Raw genomic sequence first — 19,703 nt, forward strand, 5'->3', positions numbered from 1 at the left:
CTGCATTCATATATCAATTATTTATGTTGGAGTCAGAGAAATTAGAGAAATGCTACTGTTATTTATTAGCTTGCTTATAAGTTTAAAAATACATATTTCTTTATTAAAATATAATGTAATAATCCTGTCTAATGGTCAGAAATAATGAGCATCTACAGTGATAAAATTGCATAGTATGATGCAACTTTATCACTATAATGATGTAAACTGCAACAGCAGCAAAAAATAATAATAAACTGTAACCACTGTGTTATTATCACGAGATGCCAACGTACTGAATGTTGTGGTGTCTGTTTTCGTTGAATGTACGTGTTTATTTATTTTAAAGTTGTAAGGAATGTTTAATAGAGTCAAAAATGCTTTGTACAATGTTGTTGGTGGCTTAGATACATATCCAGCTATTAAAGATGGAGAATATTCTAACAGACCACCTTTGAAATTTCGCTATGCAAGACCAACCTTTCTGCAGCTGACATCTGATGATGAAGTGCAAGTGTCAGCAGACCATATAATACGTCCAATTATTGTACCTAGAGACATAACAAAACTACCTTGGAATTCAGGTTATGCTGAGTAAGTGTGAGATGCAAATATACTCTTTGAATCTCAAAAAACAAAATAAAAATTTGTATAAAATGGAACGATTGAAATCAGCATGCTGTTTATAATGGTGTGGTTTAGGCATTAATTTTTATGTTCAAATAACTTTATTTGCTCAAAAAATGAAATTTATAATTTTCTTATGAGCATCGAAAAATACAAAATACATATTTGTTTTTATGAATAATTAAATTCTACTTGCGAAATATTGACCAAATATTTAAGATCTGCAATGGAAATTTTCATTGTTATTTAGTGGTCAAAATGTTCTTATTTTCTTTTCTTTTGTACTTTATCTGGATATGAAAAGTAGTCTGAATTACGAGTGCTACGTATAAAAAATGAGTTTTGCATAGAAGTATATATAAAAGAAAAAGTGTTGTGATTAGTTTCTTGTAACAAGTTTCATTATTCAAGTAGCATTATATAAGTAATGGTGTATGATATACAAACTTTATTGAGACTCGAGATTATCTTCTGTTTAAGTACATGAACTTAATGTATTTTCTGATTAATTAAGCACTTTTTATTTACTTAATGAACATTTCTTTGTTGATACTCTGAATAGTTCTGAATCAACTAATAGTAAATTCTATTAGTTGCCATTTCAATTCAACTGAAACATGAGATCTATTGCATAAAAAATAAAATGAGAATATAGTATTAAAAGCCATTGGACAACAACTTGGATGGTGCTTGAAAATTATAAGAAACTCATAGCATATGCTCATGTAGCATAAAAGAAATTGATGGGGAGGAAACTTAGGGATTTTTTTTTTTTTTTTTTTTTTTTTTGAAGCTTGAAAAGGAAACGGGAAGAAATATTGAAGCTTTATAAAATTGGAGGCAAGAGATGATGAAACAAAAGTGCAGAGCTGAGCATGAGATTTTTAAATGCTATCAATCATTCCATATTCCATTGAAATCTCATTAACAGGATTTATTTGATTTTATAATGCATTTTCTTGGTAATTTAGCACGTTTTTCATCTGTTTTCTACCTTCAGATTTCATCACTACCGGGATATAGTCTGACAAAAAATTTAATATTTCTTGATATTTACAACTACCATGAAAAACCATCAAAATTAAGAAAACATTGCTGATTGAAGTCCTTACTAAATTGCCAATAAATGAAAAACATATGCCTAAAGCAACAGTCATGATGAAATCTTGGCATCTTAATATAAAATGGAACTTATCATAAAATGAAAACTTCCAAGTAAATGGAATAAATTGATTTTTAACATCAATTTATCAAATTATGAAATTATATCAGTAAAAATCTTTAATATTTATCTGTATTTTGTATATTAAGTACTTATAACTTTTGCATTATATCACAAAAATAAGTTGCTTACAAAATGTTATTAATATTAGATAAACATTAATACTTATTTGTGGAAATCCCTCTTAAGAAAGAGTGCACCTTCTATACTTAAAGAGAAGCATGAAAGTTTTCGATTATTCGGATTTGAATCTGAATCTTTTACTGTTCTTCTTTAGCTTAGTTTAGTTCAATTAAGGAGTTTATTATTACAAGTTCTAATATTATGATTGAAGTTTAGAAATCATGCTAACAAAAGGCTTTGTGTATATAAAGACAAATATTAAATTTTAGTGATGTTATGAAACCTGAAAAATCCGAGGGAGAAAATCTTGTTTTTTTTGGGGGGGGGGAATGTTCCATATAATATAAACAGTTCAAACTTTGTTACTTATACTTTCTGAGTATTTACTTGACTAATTACATCATATTAGGTATATTTTTTGAAATAAATAAAATATGATTGTATATTATTCTGTTCTTAGCCTTTAATTGTTAACTAAGCCTCATAAATTTAAAAGTGAATTCCATGATAGATGCATGACTAAAATATTATTCACTCACATCATTTAATCTTTGTGGTGTTCTTTTTATTAATGCAATATTTTACTTTCTTACAGAGCTATTAATGCTGGAAAAAGTGTTAGAAATGAAGACCAGGCTGCAACCATACGAGGCCATTTGTATCCATCGAAGACAACATCTATAAAAACTGAAGTGCAGGAATCAATAGAAGTGAAAGTTTCTCCACCCGAAGATACTAAACCTATAGAAAATGGCCCTGAAATAGCTACAGAAACTGAACTTAATAATTTAGCAGATGGTAATGACTCTGCTGGCTTGAGAAATACCTCTGTTCCTGAAGATCCAAAATTCACCACACCTCCATCAACTCCAGAACCATTACGGAAAACAGAGGTATGTTCAAAAGATATTTCCTTTCCTTGTCAGCTGAACAGAACTGAAAGACCTCCAGCTTTTTCAAAGCAGTTATTTAATATTTTTCATAAAATTAAATTTTATCCTTGACAGTCTAATGTGGCTTCCAGTTTTTATATAAAAATTACAAATAATTCTTCATGAGGCATTTATTAGAGGATGAAGAACTCCAGTTGAACTGTTTTTCTATCTCTACTCTGATTGGCATTGCATTAATGTAAGTGCTTAATCATATTGCTGTTTCACAATCAGACTGCTTTTTATTTTCGTTTGAATGTTGTTTTAAAATGCTTATTATTTGTATTATAACTTCTAAAATCTTAATCTTATATATATAAGTATATTTTTAATTTATTTTGAATTATATTTTGAGTAATCTCCGGTATTTTTTATAAAAATCACTTTTATGTTCTTGTCGCAATTTTCTAAATTTGAAATTTACATTTCTTTAGTGTGAGCTATCATTCTTATTACAGTTTAATGAGTATACTTTATAAAACTTTCATCAGTCTAATTTATAGGTAATTTAATTTTCTGTTTTTATATTGATATTTAAAAGATAATAAAATGCCAGAATTTTAATTTCCAATGATATCTTAACTAATGATATGGAAGAAGCTGTATGATGTGCCCTACAACAAATTTACAAAAAATAAGATAATAGTTTTTTGTTTTAATTCTTATAATGCTTCCCATGATCCCAAGATGTTTTGAAACATGTACATGGTCATTTACTATTAATGCCATTTGTTGCTTATATTTGTTATTGATGTCAGATGTTGCCAGGTGAAAAATGTCACATTTTAGCTTAACAAAATTGCTTAAGTATCAAATAACAAGTTATATATTTTCCTCCTAGATAGGTCATACCATACCATGGATATATTTTGCATTATTTGATGGTCATGCAGGATCTGGGGTAGCTGTGGCAGCATCTAGTACATTACACGAAATTGTGAAGGTAAAATTCATTTTATATGTATATTTTTTGAAGCACAGCCTTCTTCATGTAAAGAAAGGCATTAAAAGAAAATATCTATTATCTTTTATGTTACATCTTGGATACTTATTTGTTATTTCTAATTGTAGTGTATCTGTAATAATTTGTGATAGAATTGTAATTGTGTGTATGTTGTTTGTTTTTAAAACTTGTTTTAAATTGTAAACATATATTATTCAGATAAAAATGTTTTTATTGCTAATTGATTCTCTTTCAATTCTATCATTTTGAAAAATCCATTGTATTTTAAACAAATTGCTCTGATTATGAAGTTTTCCTTATTTATCAAATATAATTGAAACTATTGTATCTTCTGATTTAATGTAGGAAATTAATGATTTGTGTTTACCATTAAAATATAATAGATCCTTATGATTTGTGAAAATATTCCTCTGCATCAGAAAAGCAAATACTGCTTGCATTATCATTTTGATAATATTCTTATGGAATTCCTACTGAGATTAGAAACTTTTATTGTTGTTCCCACAGCAATACTATAGATTAAAGTTATTCAATTTTATTAAAATTGTATATCTTAACTACCTCATAACTTTTTCTTATTCATGTAAACAATATTTTTAAATACACATTATATATATTTTTTTATTAAATTAAAGTCTGTTTATGAATTGTTTACAAATGACACTGTTTCCATTATCTTTGCATTCTTGAATGCCTTAAGTTGATATTTGTAACTTGCATCTTCTGTTCACAATGCTTTGTAGTTTCCTTATACCTCTATTATATATAAGCTGCCTCTGGTGACCAAATGCTTCTTTGAGAATATAATTGTGTTTCATTTCAATTTATTCTCTTATGGATAACTTGTTTATGATTCTTTAATCAAAGTGTAGTGCAACGAAGATGCAAAAATAAACTCATGCACAACTTAAAACAATTTGTTATTGAACTTAGGTGTGAAAACTCAACTTTGCTTTGTTGATTTACATGTGTTCGAGAGATTTGAAATACTCATTAGTCTTACCACTGTTAATCTATGATCGTTATATTTAAGTGTTTATATCGTCTCACTTTGGATTGAATTAATTTAACAAAAACACACCTAATGTATGACAGCATGACTTCCTTAGTTTCACTTTAGTCATCACATACTGGTGACGTAGGACATGATATTTTTATTTTGATTGACGAATATATATTTATATATCAGTTTAAATCGATCAATTTAAATACTATTGACTGATTTATATCTTTTATCAAATATAATCGGCAAAGCAAAATTCACTAACATACTAGAACAGGGAATATGCAGCCCATCCAATAGCTGTTGGTCTAGCCCATTACACATGATCAAGAAAAAGAATGGGGAGTGGAGGCTGTGCGAGGATTATCGTGCTTCGGCTGCATTAACAGATCGATATCCCATACCCCACTTGCATGATTTTACGCATCAATTTGAAGGCTGTACTTTTTATTCCACATTAGATCTCCACCAGACTTACCATCAAATTCCCATGTAACCTGCAGACATAGAAAAAAACAGCTATTTGTATGCCATTTGGACTTTTTGAATTTCCCTTCATGACTTTTGGACTTCATAATGCTGCACAAACATTTCAACGATTTATGCACGCAGTTTGAATTATTTTAACAAGAACAAACCTAATGTATGACAGCATGACTTCTTCAGTTTTGCTTTAATCATCACAAGATTAGCATTGAATTATAATGTCTACCATAACAGGAATTTACAGTAGACATTGAAATCCTGTATTTTAATAGACTTGCATCTGTTCTGTATATAGACCATACTGTATATACAACCATTTCTAATGATATTGAATCTTATGGCATCATTGAGGCATTTATGTAACTGTTTAGGCAATCAATCAACTAATGACATACTCTCTTTTGTGACATTGGAACCTCTCTTTCTTATTTTTGCATATGAATTAAACAGATAATAAATAAGCTATTTCTTTTCTGCCTTTTTTTAGCATGATTTGAATTGCTTTCTTTTACTATTAATGCATTCTGTGAAATGTTTTTACTTCCTTGCTTTCGAGCTATTTCAAACAAGCTTTTTGAAGCAAATGTAGTATAAATTAACTTATTATTTTGGTTGAAAAATAATGTTCAATTTTTTAGTAAACAAATTTCACTTATCTCTCTAGGCAAAGTTGCAAGAAGTTGCTGACTTGCTTGAATTACCTGACGATGAACTAAATTTGATGGCAAAAGGTAGTCATGAAAGGAGTTCTCAACCTGCTGGTTTTCAGGGTTTCTCCAATGACAGAGATGTAACAGTCGATTCCCTTATTGTAGGAGCTCTTGAGTCTGCATTCTGGGAAATGGTAAGAATTATTTTATTGACCCTTAGTATAATTTGTTGTTACCACTTCCTTTCAAGTATATGTTGAAAGAACTCTAATTTTATAGGATAGGCTAATTGCAAATGATAAAAGACAATATACAATGACTGGTGGATGTACAGCTTTAGTTGCTGTTTTTATGTTTGGTAAACTGTATGTTGCAAATGCAGGGGATAGCAGGTAAATTTCTCCTTCCTTATAAATAGTTTTATTCTGCAGAATCTGGAAAAATAAAAATAGAACATTATTAATATCATATGTGAATTCTTTTAAAATGATTTTTGAAACTTAAGATGTTTTTAGTTTTATAGCAAAAATAAATTATGCATATACCATATTATGCATATCCATCCCCTCTCTTACATCATCATTTTTGCATAGTGAAACAGATAAATGCTGTCTCTGCAGCTTTTATAAAGGATCAGTATCTTTATTTGTTATGTCATTTGTATATATTTTATAGTACATTTACTTAGATATCCATTTGCAGCTTTGCATACTATGATTTTTGGTCTTCCAAAAATATGATCAGAACATTAAAAAAAATTTTTTTTTTAACTAGCCTTATTAAGTAAAAGCCATCATTTTCATACAGTTTATATAAGATTTCACTATCTTTGGTTTGTAATTTGTAATAAAAAATGCATGCATTTAAATTTCAATGTTTCATTTATTAATTATTTTTTTTAATATTTGTCATAAGTTTGGTAGATTATAAGTTTATTGTATTTTTTTTATTCAAATGATCTATTTTATGATGAAAGCTATTCCTTATTAAATATGTTTTAATATAATTGCTTTTATGTGAAAAATAAGATATTTTGTCCCAGTTTTGACTTTTATTTATTGAATTACAGGGCAGTGATATGCAGGGGCACCAAAACTTTTCCTATGTCGAATGATTTCACTCCAGAAACTGAAAGGAATAGAATACGAAAATTGGTATGCTATTTTCACCTTAGTTCATTCCTTGTAAAGTTCTGAAATTAGTAATTTAAGAGATTGATTTTTTTTTTTTTTTTTTTTTTTGCAGGCATTTTTGTAAATTGATATTGTATAAAATAATTTAGTTATATGTTTTTTCAATATAATTTTCATAGGTTGATTCGTTAGTTTTTGAATTTCTCTCTCCCTAAATATATTCATTATCTTATACACTGTTTTATTTAATATTATTAAAAACATTTCTGAAACATCATGATTTCTTTTGACTACATTAATTTCTTTAAAGCATTGAGGGAAAAAATTCTTATACAAAACACATTTTTTTGTTTAAATTATTGTAATTCACAAGCAAGGAAATGGGAGGGGGGAGAAAAGATTAGATTCATTGAAACTTATCATAAATAATAATCATTAAAAATGATGTGTGTGTTTACTTTTTCTATTTTAAAAATTATTCAAACATTTAGTTGTTATTTTTAATAGAACTTATAAAACTGAGTTTAAATGATGATTTGATATATATAGAGCAGAATACTGTTGCATTACAATATTCAAATGATGGAAACATTTTGTTTTCTATAGTAGTCTTTTGTATTTTTTATTTTAGTATTAGATCTGTTAAAAATAAGCCTGTAAATGAATTATTCATGAAAAGAAAAGTCTTTTGAAGCATTTTTCATAATTATTTTTTAATTAACAAATTGCAGGTGTTCATTAGCACATACTTTCAATATCATACTCAATTGGTTAATCTCTAAGCAAATTTGATTTAATTTTATCATTTTGCTTTATTATCATTAGAAATTCTCAAAGTTTTGAAATATTTCTCTGCTTTAGAGTTTCATAAAAATATTTATTTATTTTAGGGACACTTGCGTCCTGAACTGCTAGGAGGCGAATTTACTCATTTAGAATTTGTAAGGCGTCCTGCAAGAAAAGATCTTGGTGAAAAAATACTTTACAGGGATGCTTTTATGAGTGGCTGGTATGTATATTTGTTACAAAATTACCGAGTAGTAATTAAAATTAATATCTGTATACATTTAAATTAAATATGCTGCTTTCTAAGTAAAATCTAAGCCCTAGTAGAAATTAAATAATAAAATTAGTTGAATATCTATTAAATTAACTAGAATGCTTCAATATTGTGGAAGAGTGACATCAATTCAGGAGAAAACTCGACTCTGCAAATGCTAAGACATATTTGGGTTACCAAGGAGAGAAAATTGAGAACTAGATTTTGCATTTTTAGTATCTTTATCACCCATTATGCATCCCAGTCATTTATTTTATCAGTATCATTTCTGTTCAGCATAGCAGGCTTGATGCAAACTTTTGAACTGTAATATTAAGAAAGTTTTTTAAACATTATGAAGGAGATCCCCGCAACATTTTAAAGTAATTTAAAGAATTCAAAGAAGTTTAAAGCTTACTCATATTTTCTAGAAAAGTGTTGACATCAAGATATAAGAACTCATTCAAGTGTACATATTTTTATGGATATCTTTATATGAATTTCTGTATCTAATGAGTTTTTTAACAGTATTTCATATTTCTGATCTTAGAGACGAATGTTTGTAAATGGAATGTTGAGACAAAAAATTAAAAAGTAGTATGCAAAGGCTACTACTTTTAAATTTAATTTTAAGCTACTTTAAAATTTATAACCATTTTAAGGTGTGGATATCTGGAATATAGATGATGCTATCTATTCTATTTGTGTGGGAAATTTTAGTTTCTTTAATTCTGCTTCTAATACTTTTGCTTAGTAAACATAACTGAATTTGAAATTTTTAGGACCTATGCATGCCCCCCTAGACTAATTAAGTTAAATTATAATTAAAAAAATCAATCTTTTAAAACAAATTCACTATTTGCAAACTTTGCTGATGATTTCATTTATGTATTAAGCATAGAAAGATGCATAAATTTTTTGATCTTCAAATATCTTGAAATTGCAGAGAATCAATTAAAGCATTTATGCTATTATGCAGGAAATTGTTTAGTGTGATTAACAAAAATATATAATTACTTTTTTTGTATAAATTTATTAATAAGTGTAAAATGATATCTTAAATCAAGCAAACTTAGAGATTAATAATTATTATAAGGTAACATTATTCTAAGACAGAAAAATAAAATTTCAAACAATATTCAGAAAAGCATTTAAAGTCTGTTTAATTTTTCAGAAGATGAGCCTTGTGTGTTGCCAAACTTTCAATGGCACGGCCATTATTGACAATTTCCAAAATAATGCATTTATGAAAGAAAACCAATGCAAAGAATAAGTAAAAATAATTATAAAGGAGAGTATTTTGGAGATATTATTTCAGTAATATCTCTTTGCAATCAACATTATGATTACTTTGTAGACATTGGGGGTATAATAATGAAGAAAGCAAAATAAACTAGCATTTATAGAGAATTATTTAGGGTAAAATTCAAATATTGAACATTTTTTATAAAATCATCAAAATTTCTAAATGATACTTATCTTTAATTAAAGAATCTTGTTTTTCGGCAGCTTCTTTCACCTTATAGTTAATTTTACAAGAACTTTTACCAAACTACCCAGGGCAGTAAATAATCAGATTTCATTACTCGGCTGCTGACCCTCTTCCATGGTATTGAGGCACTCTAGTCGTAATTATTCAATTTTTACATATTTTAGTAATTTGTTTTACTTTAAATTTTAATTCAATACATTTTCTTTTTATATTTTTTTTTCTATTAAAACTTTATACAGAAATAAAATTGCAAAAGTTTACTTGTTATTTTGTTATAATAAAGGCAAATTTTTACAAGGCATGTCAAAACTTTGCTCCAACAGTAATTTTAAAATAAAACTTTAAAAATTCACTATTTTAAATCCTAGTTCTTGAAATATTAAAAACCTCAGATTAAACAATATTTGATACAACTGTCATTGTTATTATGTTTTAAATTTTATTATATCATCAAAAACCAATAAACTAGTTATGCCTGAAATGTTAGCATATTAGAATATATATATATATATATATATATATATATATATATATATATATATATATATATATATATATATATATATACTGCTTATCATTTTAATCAACTGTGAATCTATGAGGATATTCTACATATGATGTAAGTGAATTCTAAATGAATATCATGTAAACTTAAGCAACCAAGATGTTAATTTGAGAATAGGGATTGAAATAGAAGTCCAGTATTTCTTACATAAATATTAAATTTTTTCTAATTACAGAGGAAGGCTAGAAATGTCCAGCTATTGAAATTGCTATACCATTAGCAATCCACCACTATTTTATCTTCTAAGCATATTCTTTCATTTTTTTTTTAATCACTGAATATGACTTACAGCTACTCCTCTATAAGTGATGTGCACTGTTAGACACACACTATAAGCAATTTTATAATTTCAATTTATTGTGTAGTTTCAAGCACGTATTCAATCCATGTTTTAGATTTTCAAATGCATGAACATTATCCATCTGTATTTTCATTCCCAAGCTAAGTTTATGACATACTGTCCATCATGAGTACTGGTCACTGGTTGACATGGAGCTGAATATCAAATATTAAACTTAAATACTAAACTTTCTTGAATATTGGAACTTTTTTAAAGGCAGTTGCAATTTCAGAAATGGAATTCTGTTTTACTTTCAAGCACCAAACTTTTGTTAAAATTGAACTCTTAGAAAATATTAGTTAAAATTTACTTTTGAAAAATTTTAGACTTTTTGAATGAGTTTGAATCTTTTTCCCTTTTATATTCAAATATAAGGAGGAAAATGTTTTAAAAATTAGTAATATTTAATATCATTTTATGTATAAAAGTAAAGTGTTTAAAGTTTTATTTTTAAGTTGTTATTATTATGCTAAAACTTTTGACCCGCACTGTGCACATGCTTTTATATTCCGACTTTTTTTAGCCTAATATTAATATATTATACATAGTACTAGACTAATATAATATACTATAGTAATACTGTACAAATATACTATAATATAGTAATATTTAATATCATTTTATATATAAAAGTAAGGTGTTTAAAGTTTTATTTTAAAATTATTATGCTGAGACTTTTGACTCGCACTGTACACATGCTTTAATATTCCAACTTTATCTAGCCTAATATTTTGTTCATTATGAATTTGCTTTTTTAAAGAATGCAGTGCTTATTTTCTAAAGATTATTTTTGTGTAGTTTAATATTAAACTTTTAAATGCTGGTTTATTTTTATAAATGTAATAGCTAGCTGACTTAGTCTTTAAGAAAGAGACATACACTTTTTTTTTATTATTATTATTATTTACTCTCTTGTCCTGTTACAAAGTTTAAACTAGTATTTAAAAAAAATCTTTTACAAAATTATTTAGGTCTTATAAATCCATTTCAATGGAGGATCTCAAATTTCCTTTGATTTATGGAGAAGGTAAAAGAGTAAGTATTGAAACTTTTTGAGTTATTTTCTACTTCTTGTTTTTCTCTACTTTTTCTATTTTTGAATTTGCAATAATGTAAACCAAAGTTGTCTTTTTATGAAAAATCATAATATTTTCTTTCTTATTTTAATAAAATACCCTAAAATATGAAATGAATCATTTAAATATTGTTCTATTATATTTTTATAGATAATTTAACATTTCCTTGTTTTAAATAATTCTCAGTCAGTAATGTTTTGTAACATTTTGCTATTAAAGAGTCAACTTGATACTCATAGTTATTGAAAGATAATTCTAATCATACTTTATAAATATTGTATATTTAAAAGTTTTTTAACTTACTTCAGATTGTGTGTATTTAATTTGCTTGCCATGTTTCTCTAGCTAAATTTTATATTTTGTATGTCTTTTTTAGAGTCGAGTTTTGGCAACAATTGGTGTAACGCGAGGTTTTGGTGATCATGATTTAAAGGCTTTAAACACAGATGTTGATATCAAACCCTTCCTTTCATCAGAACCTGAAGTAAGTAGTGTAATTTCAATTTTTAAAAATTGTGATATATTCTTAAATTATTTGATTTCATTTTTTTATCAATTTAAATTATTTTTATTAGGTGAAGATATTCAACCTCTTAGAAGAAGAACTGACTGACGGAGATGTTTTAATTATGGGAACAGATGGTTTATGGGATGTCACAACAAATGAGAAGGCTGCAGAAGTTGTACAAAAATCTTTAGACCACTTCCCTGCTAATGATGCTCAGCGTTACAAATATAGGTAAATATAATAGCCATGCTCTTAGTCCCAGTTTATATTTTACTTCAATATTTATTTATTGAAGTAAAATAAAACTGTTAATATGCTACTATAAAGAAGAAAAATAACCAATATAAATCATAGCTCTATTGAAATGAATTCGCTACTAATAACTAATTATTATCAAACCTATTTTACAATTTATTATTACGAAATTTCTTTGTTTAAAGGTGTGCTCTATTTAGATGCAGTTAAAATAGTTTGTAGCTTATTTATTTGATTTATTGTATTTTGATGACTGTCCAATATTAACTATAGCATACCCTCTAAAAGTAATCTCAAGCTGGACATGTATATTCTACTCTTTAGAATTATATATAATATGCACACATTATGCATTTAGAATCCTGTATCATTTATACACGTTACTCAGAATTATATCTGCAAATTACATTATGATAAGATGTAAATTGAAATAGTGCAGACCGATCTGCTCTTTTTCAAGTTTAAGCAATCACTCCACTAAATTTATCATTTTTAATAAAAAATTATTTATTTATTTTGCTGAGTTCCGCATTCAATAATGTTTAATGTAACATTATTATTTAATTTGAAAATAATCAGAATTACTTTAATGAATTTTATCAAAATCTTAATGACAAAGTTACAAAAAAAAAGATTTAGTTGTAAATTGAATATTATCAGAATCACCTGTATTGTGCTTTAGAAGAGTCAATGAAAACTTGGCAAAATTTTCATTCATTATTTTTTTGGAAAGCAAAAAGAAAAACAAATTGTAACTTAGTTTTAGCTATAGAGCATTAATGTATTTGTGAAGTTTATTAATTTATGTGAAATTAGTATCTAGTATTAGACATCCTGTAGCTACGATAGGGGCACTTACAGTGTAATCTTGAAACCTTCAAATTATTGGTTTATTAATTGCAAAATGAATATAATAGTATACATATTTACTTACCCTTAGTACTTGACATATAAATATCTAGAAATAGTGGACAAGAAAATAGTGACACATTTGCATGTTATTGCCAAAATAGTTTATTTAAATTTATCATTTTCATTTTTTTTTTTTTTTTTTTTTTGTAAAAAAAATATAATTGTAAGGTCTTTAAATTTTCTTTAAAATATCCTTGATTTTTTTTATTAAAAGTATAAACCCTAAATAAATATTTATTATTTTTAATCAAATGAAGATCATTTTTAATCTCCTCGTTTTAACTCACCTCGCAATCATCAATATAGTTATTTATCCTGATCGGTTAGATTTAACTAACTGTTTAGGAGATATATATTTGTTGTTATCTTTATTCCTTTTAGAAATAACTGTATTATTCTAATATTCATTTTTATTACTAGGTATACTTCGGCAGCTCAAGATTTAGTAATGCATGCACGTGGAAAACTAAGAGACAGAAACTGGAGAACAGCTGATAATAAATATGCTACTATAGATGATATTAGTGTTTTTGTAATTCCATTGCGTCCATACAAGGATGAGTATTGTCAACTTAATGCAAAAAAGAATCCACTAAGACACTAGGTTATAATTTAATTAATTTTGTGTAGTATTATGCTAAGAAGGAACTGGAAGCTCAAAAGTTTCTACAGAACTTCTTTTGTTTGTATGAAATTTTCATACATCTGCATGATATTTAAACTTATAGAAATTTTGGTTTTTCTTTGTATGTGTAAGAAACCAAATTCATAGGTATGAGTGTTTTAACCCAATGAATTTAAAATTATGTTATCAGATTATTTCCAGTTAAATCATATACGAACAAAGATCTCAGTTTTTGTTTATATGTTTATTTGGTTAAAAGTTTCTGTTTACTTAAAGTTCAGCATTAAGTGTGAAATAATAAAGCTCAAATTTGTGATGTGCATGATTTTTTCTGTATGTCATATGTAGAAACAAATTCTACCTGCAATAAATTTTTATACTTATGAAAACTTCCAAACTGGTAGTCTCTTGAAGTACAATCACACTAATTGCCAGCAATAATAATTGTATTTTAGTAGCCTATTCATTGCTAACTATATATGATTTCTGTATGAATTTATAATAATCCATCAAAACTATGACTGAATCATATGGCACAGTTGTTATGTTTAAATTAAGAACTTTACACCAATTATTCCTTTACAATTGATTTTCAAACTTTTTTCGCGATTTGTTTACTTGTGTTTCAAAAAAACATATTACCAGTTATTGATGTTTTTGTGATCACTAGATTTTTTTTAGCCTACAATACTCTGAATAAGGATAACCATTATATTTTATAGATTTAAATATTTATATGTTTTCTTATATAATATAAATGTTAAATTAGTTTTTAAATTATATTTCATTAATCTTTTAAGATTTTCTATTTGTTGTGACTGATTTTTTAAAAATGTGTTTATTTTCAATATTGCCCGCATTTGAATACGTTATTTTTGTATGTTGATTAGTTTTGGTAATTAATTACCTTTATTTCAGTGATCAGTTATTGTTAAATCTCTGATAGTATATGATTTTGATAATAATACGATGTCGCAAAAATGGAGTGGTGAAAGTTGAATGTAAATTTCAACAAATCAAAAATTTAACATCTTATTACTATTTGGATTGTTTAAGTTGAAAATATATTAGAATATTTTGTAATTCTAATGTTTTGATTTGTAAATATTTCTTTGTGATACACTTTCTACAGAATGCTCATTTGTATTTACTAATTCTTTTTGTAGATCTTTTAAGCATTCTTTTAGAAAAATAATTTATTAAATGAATTTGACAGTCACTTCAGTTCTTAGCTTGCAATATTCTGCTCTAAACAAAACATATGTAAAAATTCTTCTGAATTTTAAATTAGCATTTGCCATCATCCTTAGTGTGAATGTAAAAATTTAGAAATTAAAATTTTTTTTTTTTAAAATATAACAATTTTTTGTCAAAAGATTGTGCCAAAATTGATATATTAAAATGCTCCTAAAGTCTTTTCTTTTCTATATAACGAAACAATTTACACTTAATTTTAAAACAGAGAATCTTAGCAATTATAGTCATAAATTTAATGTTGCATGTCCAAAGAATTAATTCACCTCATTTTATCCTATGCAGTTCATCATATTTACTAATCATATTTCTCATCAAAAGCAAATACAAAGATAATTATAGCTCTGTGTTGGTATATTTATAAAATCTTTATGGTTATTTACTGCTTTAAAACTTTTCTTGCTATGTGAACTGTTGTATATTAGTCAAGATCAGTTTTAATGTAAAGCATATCATCTGTAGATAAAATGTGACTTCCAGATGAGTGAAATCAAATTTATTTTGACTGTGATTTATATGTATTTTAACTGTTTGCAACTTCAAATTTGTTGACTGGGAGCTTTTATACCTCCAATGAATTCTGTATATATTATGTTTGTTATAAATGCAAAAGCTGGTCATGATTTTTTTATTTTTTAAATGATACTTTGATAGTGATGCATAAAATTGTAAAAATATTGTAAATAAATGCAATGATTTTTAGCATTTTTGATGTTTTTCTTCAATTTTCAGTTTACTTCATTCTATCAAACTTCTAAATGAATTTTATCTCCTACATTTTTGTTTAATCATTTTCAGAATAATAGCCTTGTTGTTTCTTTCAAAAGAGACAATAATATAATTAACTTGATAATAAATATTTAAATTTATGGAAAGAAATTAATGTTTATTTCATTCAGGTTAATTCATTTACAATCTAGAAATATATGAACGTATGTGACAACTTCTGTTAATTATTAAAAGCAGATGAAATAATATCACTGGATCTGAAAGGGTTAAAAGAGCTCATTCCAAATATGACTTATCTGGCTTGAACATTTCGATCTTGGTATCAATAAGTGTGAATCTAAATCCCTGATGTATCCGCTCTGTTTTCAAGTCTGAAGTTTCCGAAATGTGGTGCAGAATTTTGGAGAAATGGTTGCTGACACAAATTTTATTATGATCCAAATCTGAATTTAGTTCTCATTCAAAATAAGAATGTTTATTATTAATTTATTAGTTTTGTAAACTAAAGTCTTTTGAAAAATATATTACATGTGATAAATGACACTTCAAAACAATGTATACTTTGAAGAGAAGACCTCATTTTGTGATTACCTATTGGTAATAATTTTAATTTTAAATCCATTTTACTTGCTTTATTGAATCTCATGTTTGATTACTAAAATATTTTGGATTCTTTGAGCTGAATATTAAAATGAAGGCTGCAAGCTTAAATATTTCAAAATTTAATTCCATTTGTAATATTGATTACATCCATAATTAACTGGATTTCTGAAATTAAGCAAATGTAAGTTATTATTCGGATTTTCGAAAATTAAGCCTGAATGGTAAAAAATTAAAATTACTTATTGTTTGAGGACCAGTGATTATCAAGTTAACTACTTATATGGCCATGTTTCTGCTATAAGGAATTGACCCCCCCCCCCCTTTTTTTAAAAATACATTGTAAATGTCATAACGGTAAGAAAGCTGGCTATAATCTCTGCGATTTATTTCAATTATAATGATATAGTATTAATTAGTACACAAATTTCACCTTAGAATGTAATAAAATTTTTATAGGTGCCATATGTACATTTTGTTTGAAGATGGTATTTAATTTCAGATAAATAATTTAGATATAACTCCATGTCTGATTAGTCAAACAATAAAGACCTATTATTTTGTCTTGGATTCATGTACACAATAAAATACTTTTCTAATGGAGACCAGTCCCAGATACCATAATAGTATTAAAAATGTAAATGTTTGGCTCTTATTTCGCAGTATTGTAAATTAGGTTTTTGTTTTTGTTTTTTCGTATTTATTCTATAAAATACACATATATTAACAGAAGTTTAAGGAATGAAGATCCTGAAAGCGAGTCATTCATTTAGAAAAATGAATCAAAGCGTATAAATTTCTTCCCATTAACAATGGAAAAGATAAATACAAATCTAAAATATGCTTAAAATTAAAAAAAAAAAAAAAACTGTTTATAGATATTAATTTTATTTATTTACAAATTTCCTCTAGTTTTCAGAAATGTTTATACTTATACAATGTTTCTCATCATTTTAGCTACTACATTTAAACACATGCACATTGCAACTATTTCAAATACACTTTTATGCATACATTATCATTAGTATAATTATCATTGCAATAACTGAACAAAAAAATTTAAACAAATAATGTAGATAGTAATATGATAATATTTCATTTATATACAAACAAAACATTATGATAATATTTTGTTTGTAATATATGATAATATGTTTCCAACAATAGATTCGAATCTCTTTACAAGAAATTTCTTTTTTAAACCTCTAATGAAATATTCAAATAATCTATCAGCATCGTACTCCTCACTTAATAATGAAAGAAGGAATGTTGATATCTATTTTGATATTAGATTATGTATTGTTAGTAATCAAATACCAGCCGAAATGTCAGCAAAGTTATTTTATTGCATTTTGAACTTATAAAGAATTTAATTGCAAAATTCTTTTCAAACATTACATTTTAACATTTTTCCAACGTAAAATGAATGCTATGCACATATTCCAATAGTAAAATGAGTTGAATTTTGGTAGAAAGAGATGAAATTCAAATCATTCATTTACTTTAAGAAGATTTTGATGGGCTATAAATTTTAACAGCAGGCTTTTATATCTGTATAAGTTGATAAAGAGAAATTCACTTAATTTTTTTTCTTACACAAATGCTCATGCAAGGTACATTGGATGATGAATAAAATATAGATTATACTATTCTGAAAATGCAAGGCAAAATTTTGATTAAATGTGCAAAGACGAATTTAGTCAAATGTAATTAATCAAGCATAAAATTTTTGTAGACTACATAGAATTCTTTAAAAAAATTGAAGCAGTCTCAACACTTTCTAATAAAGTTGTTGTATCCCTACCTAAAATTATGATCTTTGGGCAAGGGTATGAATGCCACAAATGTTCAGTCTCGAAAATGAGTATTTTGGATTAAAACCAAAATTTGGCAGAACTACAGGTTCAGCCATAAGATCACATATCGGTTAATAATCTAAGTTTCTGCATTTTTGAGTTATCACATTTGCATGTATGTGAGCCTACAGAACAAACAGTCAATCCTTTGATGAAATTATTTCAAAATCCGGTACAGATCTGCACTTTAGATGCAGAAACCGTGCACCTAATTTTATCTGTTCACTCTTTATGTTATAACTATCTTTATAGTTATAATATTTACAAGTATTCCAACAGATATATGGCATATGGGGTTTTTTTTTTCAAAATTTGATAGAAATTTATAAGTTTTTGGAATACAAGTCACTTACCAAGTTCCATCTATTTAACTCAATGTGTTTTTGAATTACTGTGCTCATGGAAAAGAAGAAATAATGCTAATTTTATTTAATTTGAAGTCACTCTGCTGCAAGGCAATTCATCAAAATGTCGAAATCGATTTTTTTTTTTTTTTTTTGTTGATTACAATATTTCCATTATACAATTCATATACCTAAGAGTAAAAGCTGGTTCTGGGAAAGGATTTTTTTTTTTCAAATTTAATTTTAAGTTTTTAGATTATACTTCTATCTACTGACAATAAAATATATTAAAAGAATGCAGTAATTTTAGTATCAATTTATCCACCATTAATTAATATTATTCAATTCTTTATGTGTAAATTTACTATATTCATCACTGATATTCAGAATTTAGCATACTATGATGGAAATGCAATGCAGTACTGAGATCTACATTCAAATTCTTGAGAAAAAATAGTCACATGCTATCCTGTCTTAGATACATAACAAATCATTGCAAACAGACAGCAAAATTCCAATGATTTATCTCCATAGTAGCAATATCACTTTTAATAAATTACAATCCACCATATCTACATACATTATACAATGACCTCCATAAGTGAATGTACAACAATTTCTTGCAGTTAAAAATTCTGAAAATATTTAGGTAAATTCATGACATTTTGTTTTCCTTATAAACCTATTGTGTATTAAATAAAGAAAAAGAGCTAAAAAATAATCAGAATTCATAAGATACATTTTGCAGATTTCTATTAATCAGAGAGTAAATGTAAATATAATTTATATGACTAGATTATATTAAATAAAAAGTCACTTTAATAATTTAATTAAATTTTTTATAAGAACAGCAATTAGTAAAATGACAGTATATTAACTTATGAAGGCATATGTAAATCCACTTAAAACAATTGGAATTTGAAATAACATGAATTTTACTTTCCAAGCAATTTTATTCACTAGATATTATAAAGCTTCAAGTTACTACA

At 26.2% G+C, this 19,703-nt stretch overlaps 1 protein-coding gene across 1 annotated transcript; it reads left to right on the forward strand.

Annotated features, from left to right (window-relative positions):
• Nucleotides 1-244: 244 nt before the first annotated feature.
• On the forward strand, nucleotides 245-14,010 carry LOC129966507 (protein phosphatase 1J-like). The gene is made up of 11 exons (XM_056080941.1): nucleotides 245-573; nucleotides 2,547-2,844; nucleotides 3,725-3,826; nucleotides 6,001-6,180; nucleotides 6,266-6,378; nucleotides 7,056-7,140; nucleotides 8,010-8,128; nucleotides 11,527-11,590; nucleotides 12,008-12,115; nucleotides 12,207-12,370; nucleotides 13,727-14,010. Exons 1-11 carry the CDS (start codon nucleotides 338-340, stop codon nucleotides 13,908-13,910), a joined length of 1,653 nt encoding a protein of 550 aa, XP_055936916.1. The 5' UTR covers nucleotides 245-337; the 3' UTR covers nucleotides 13,911-14,010.
• Nucleotides 14,011-19,703: the final 5,693 nt, after the last annotated feature.

This window comes from Argiope bruennichi, chromosome 4, assembly GCF_947563725.1.
Source record: "Argiope bruennichi chromosome 4, qqArgBrue1.1, whole genome shotgun sequence".
Lineage (NCBI taxonomy): Eukaryota > Metazoa > Arthropoda > Arachnida > Araneae > Araneidae > Argiope > Argiope bruennichi.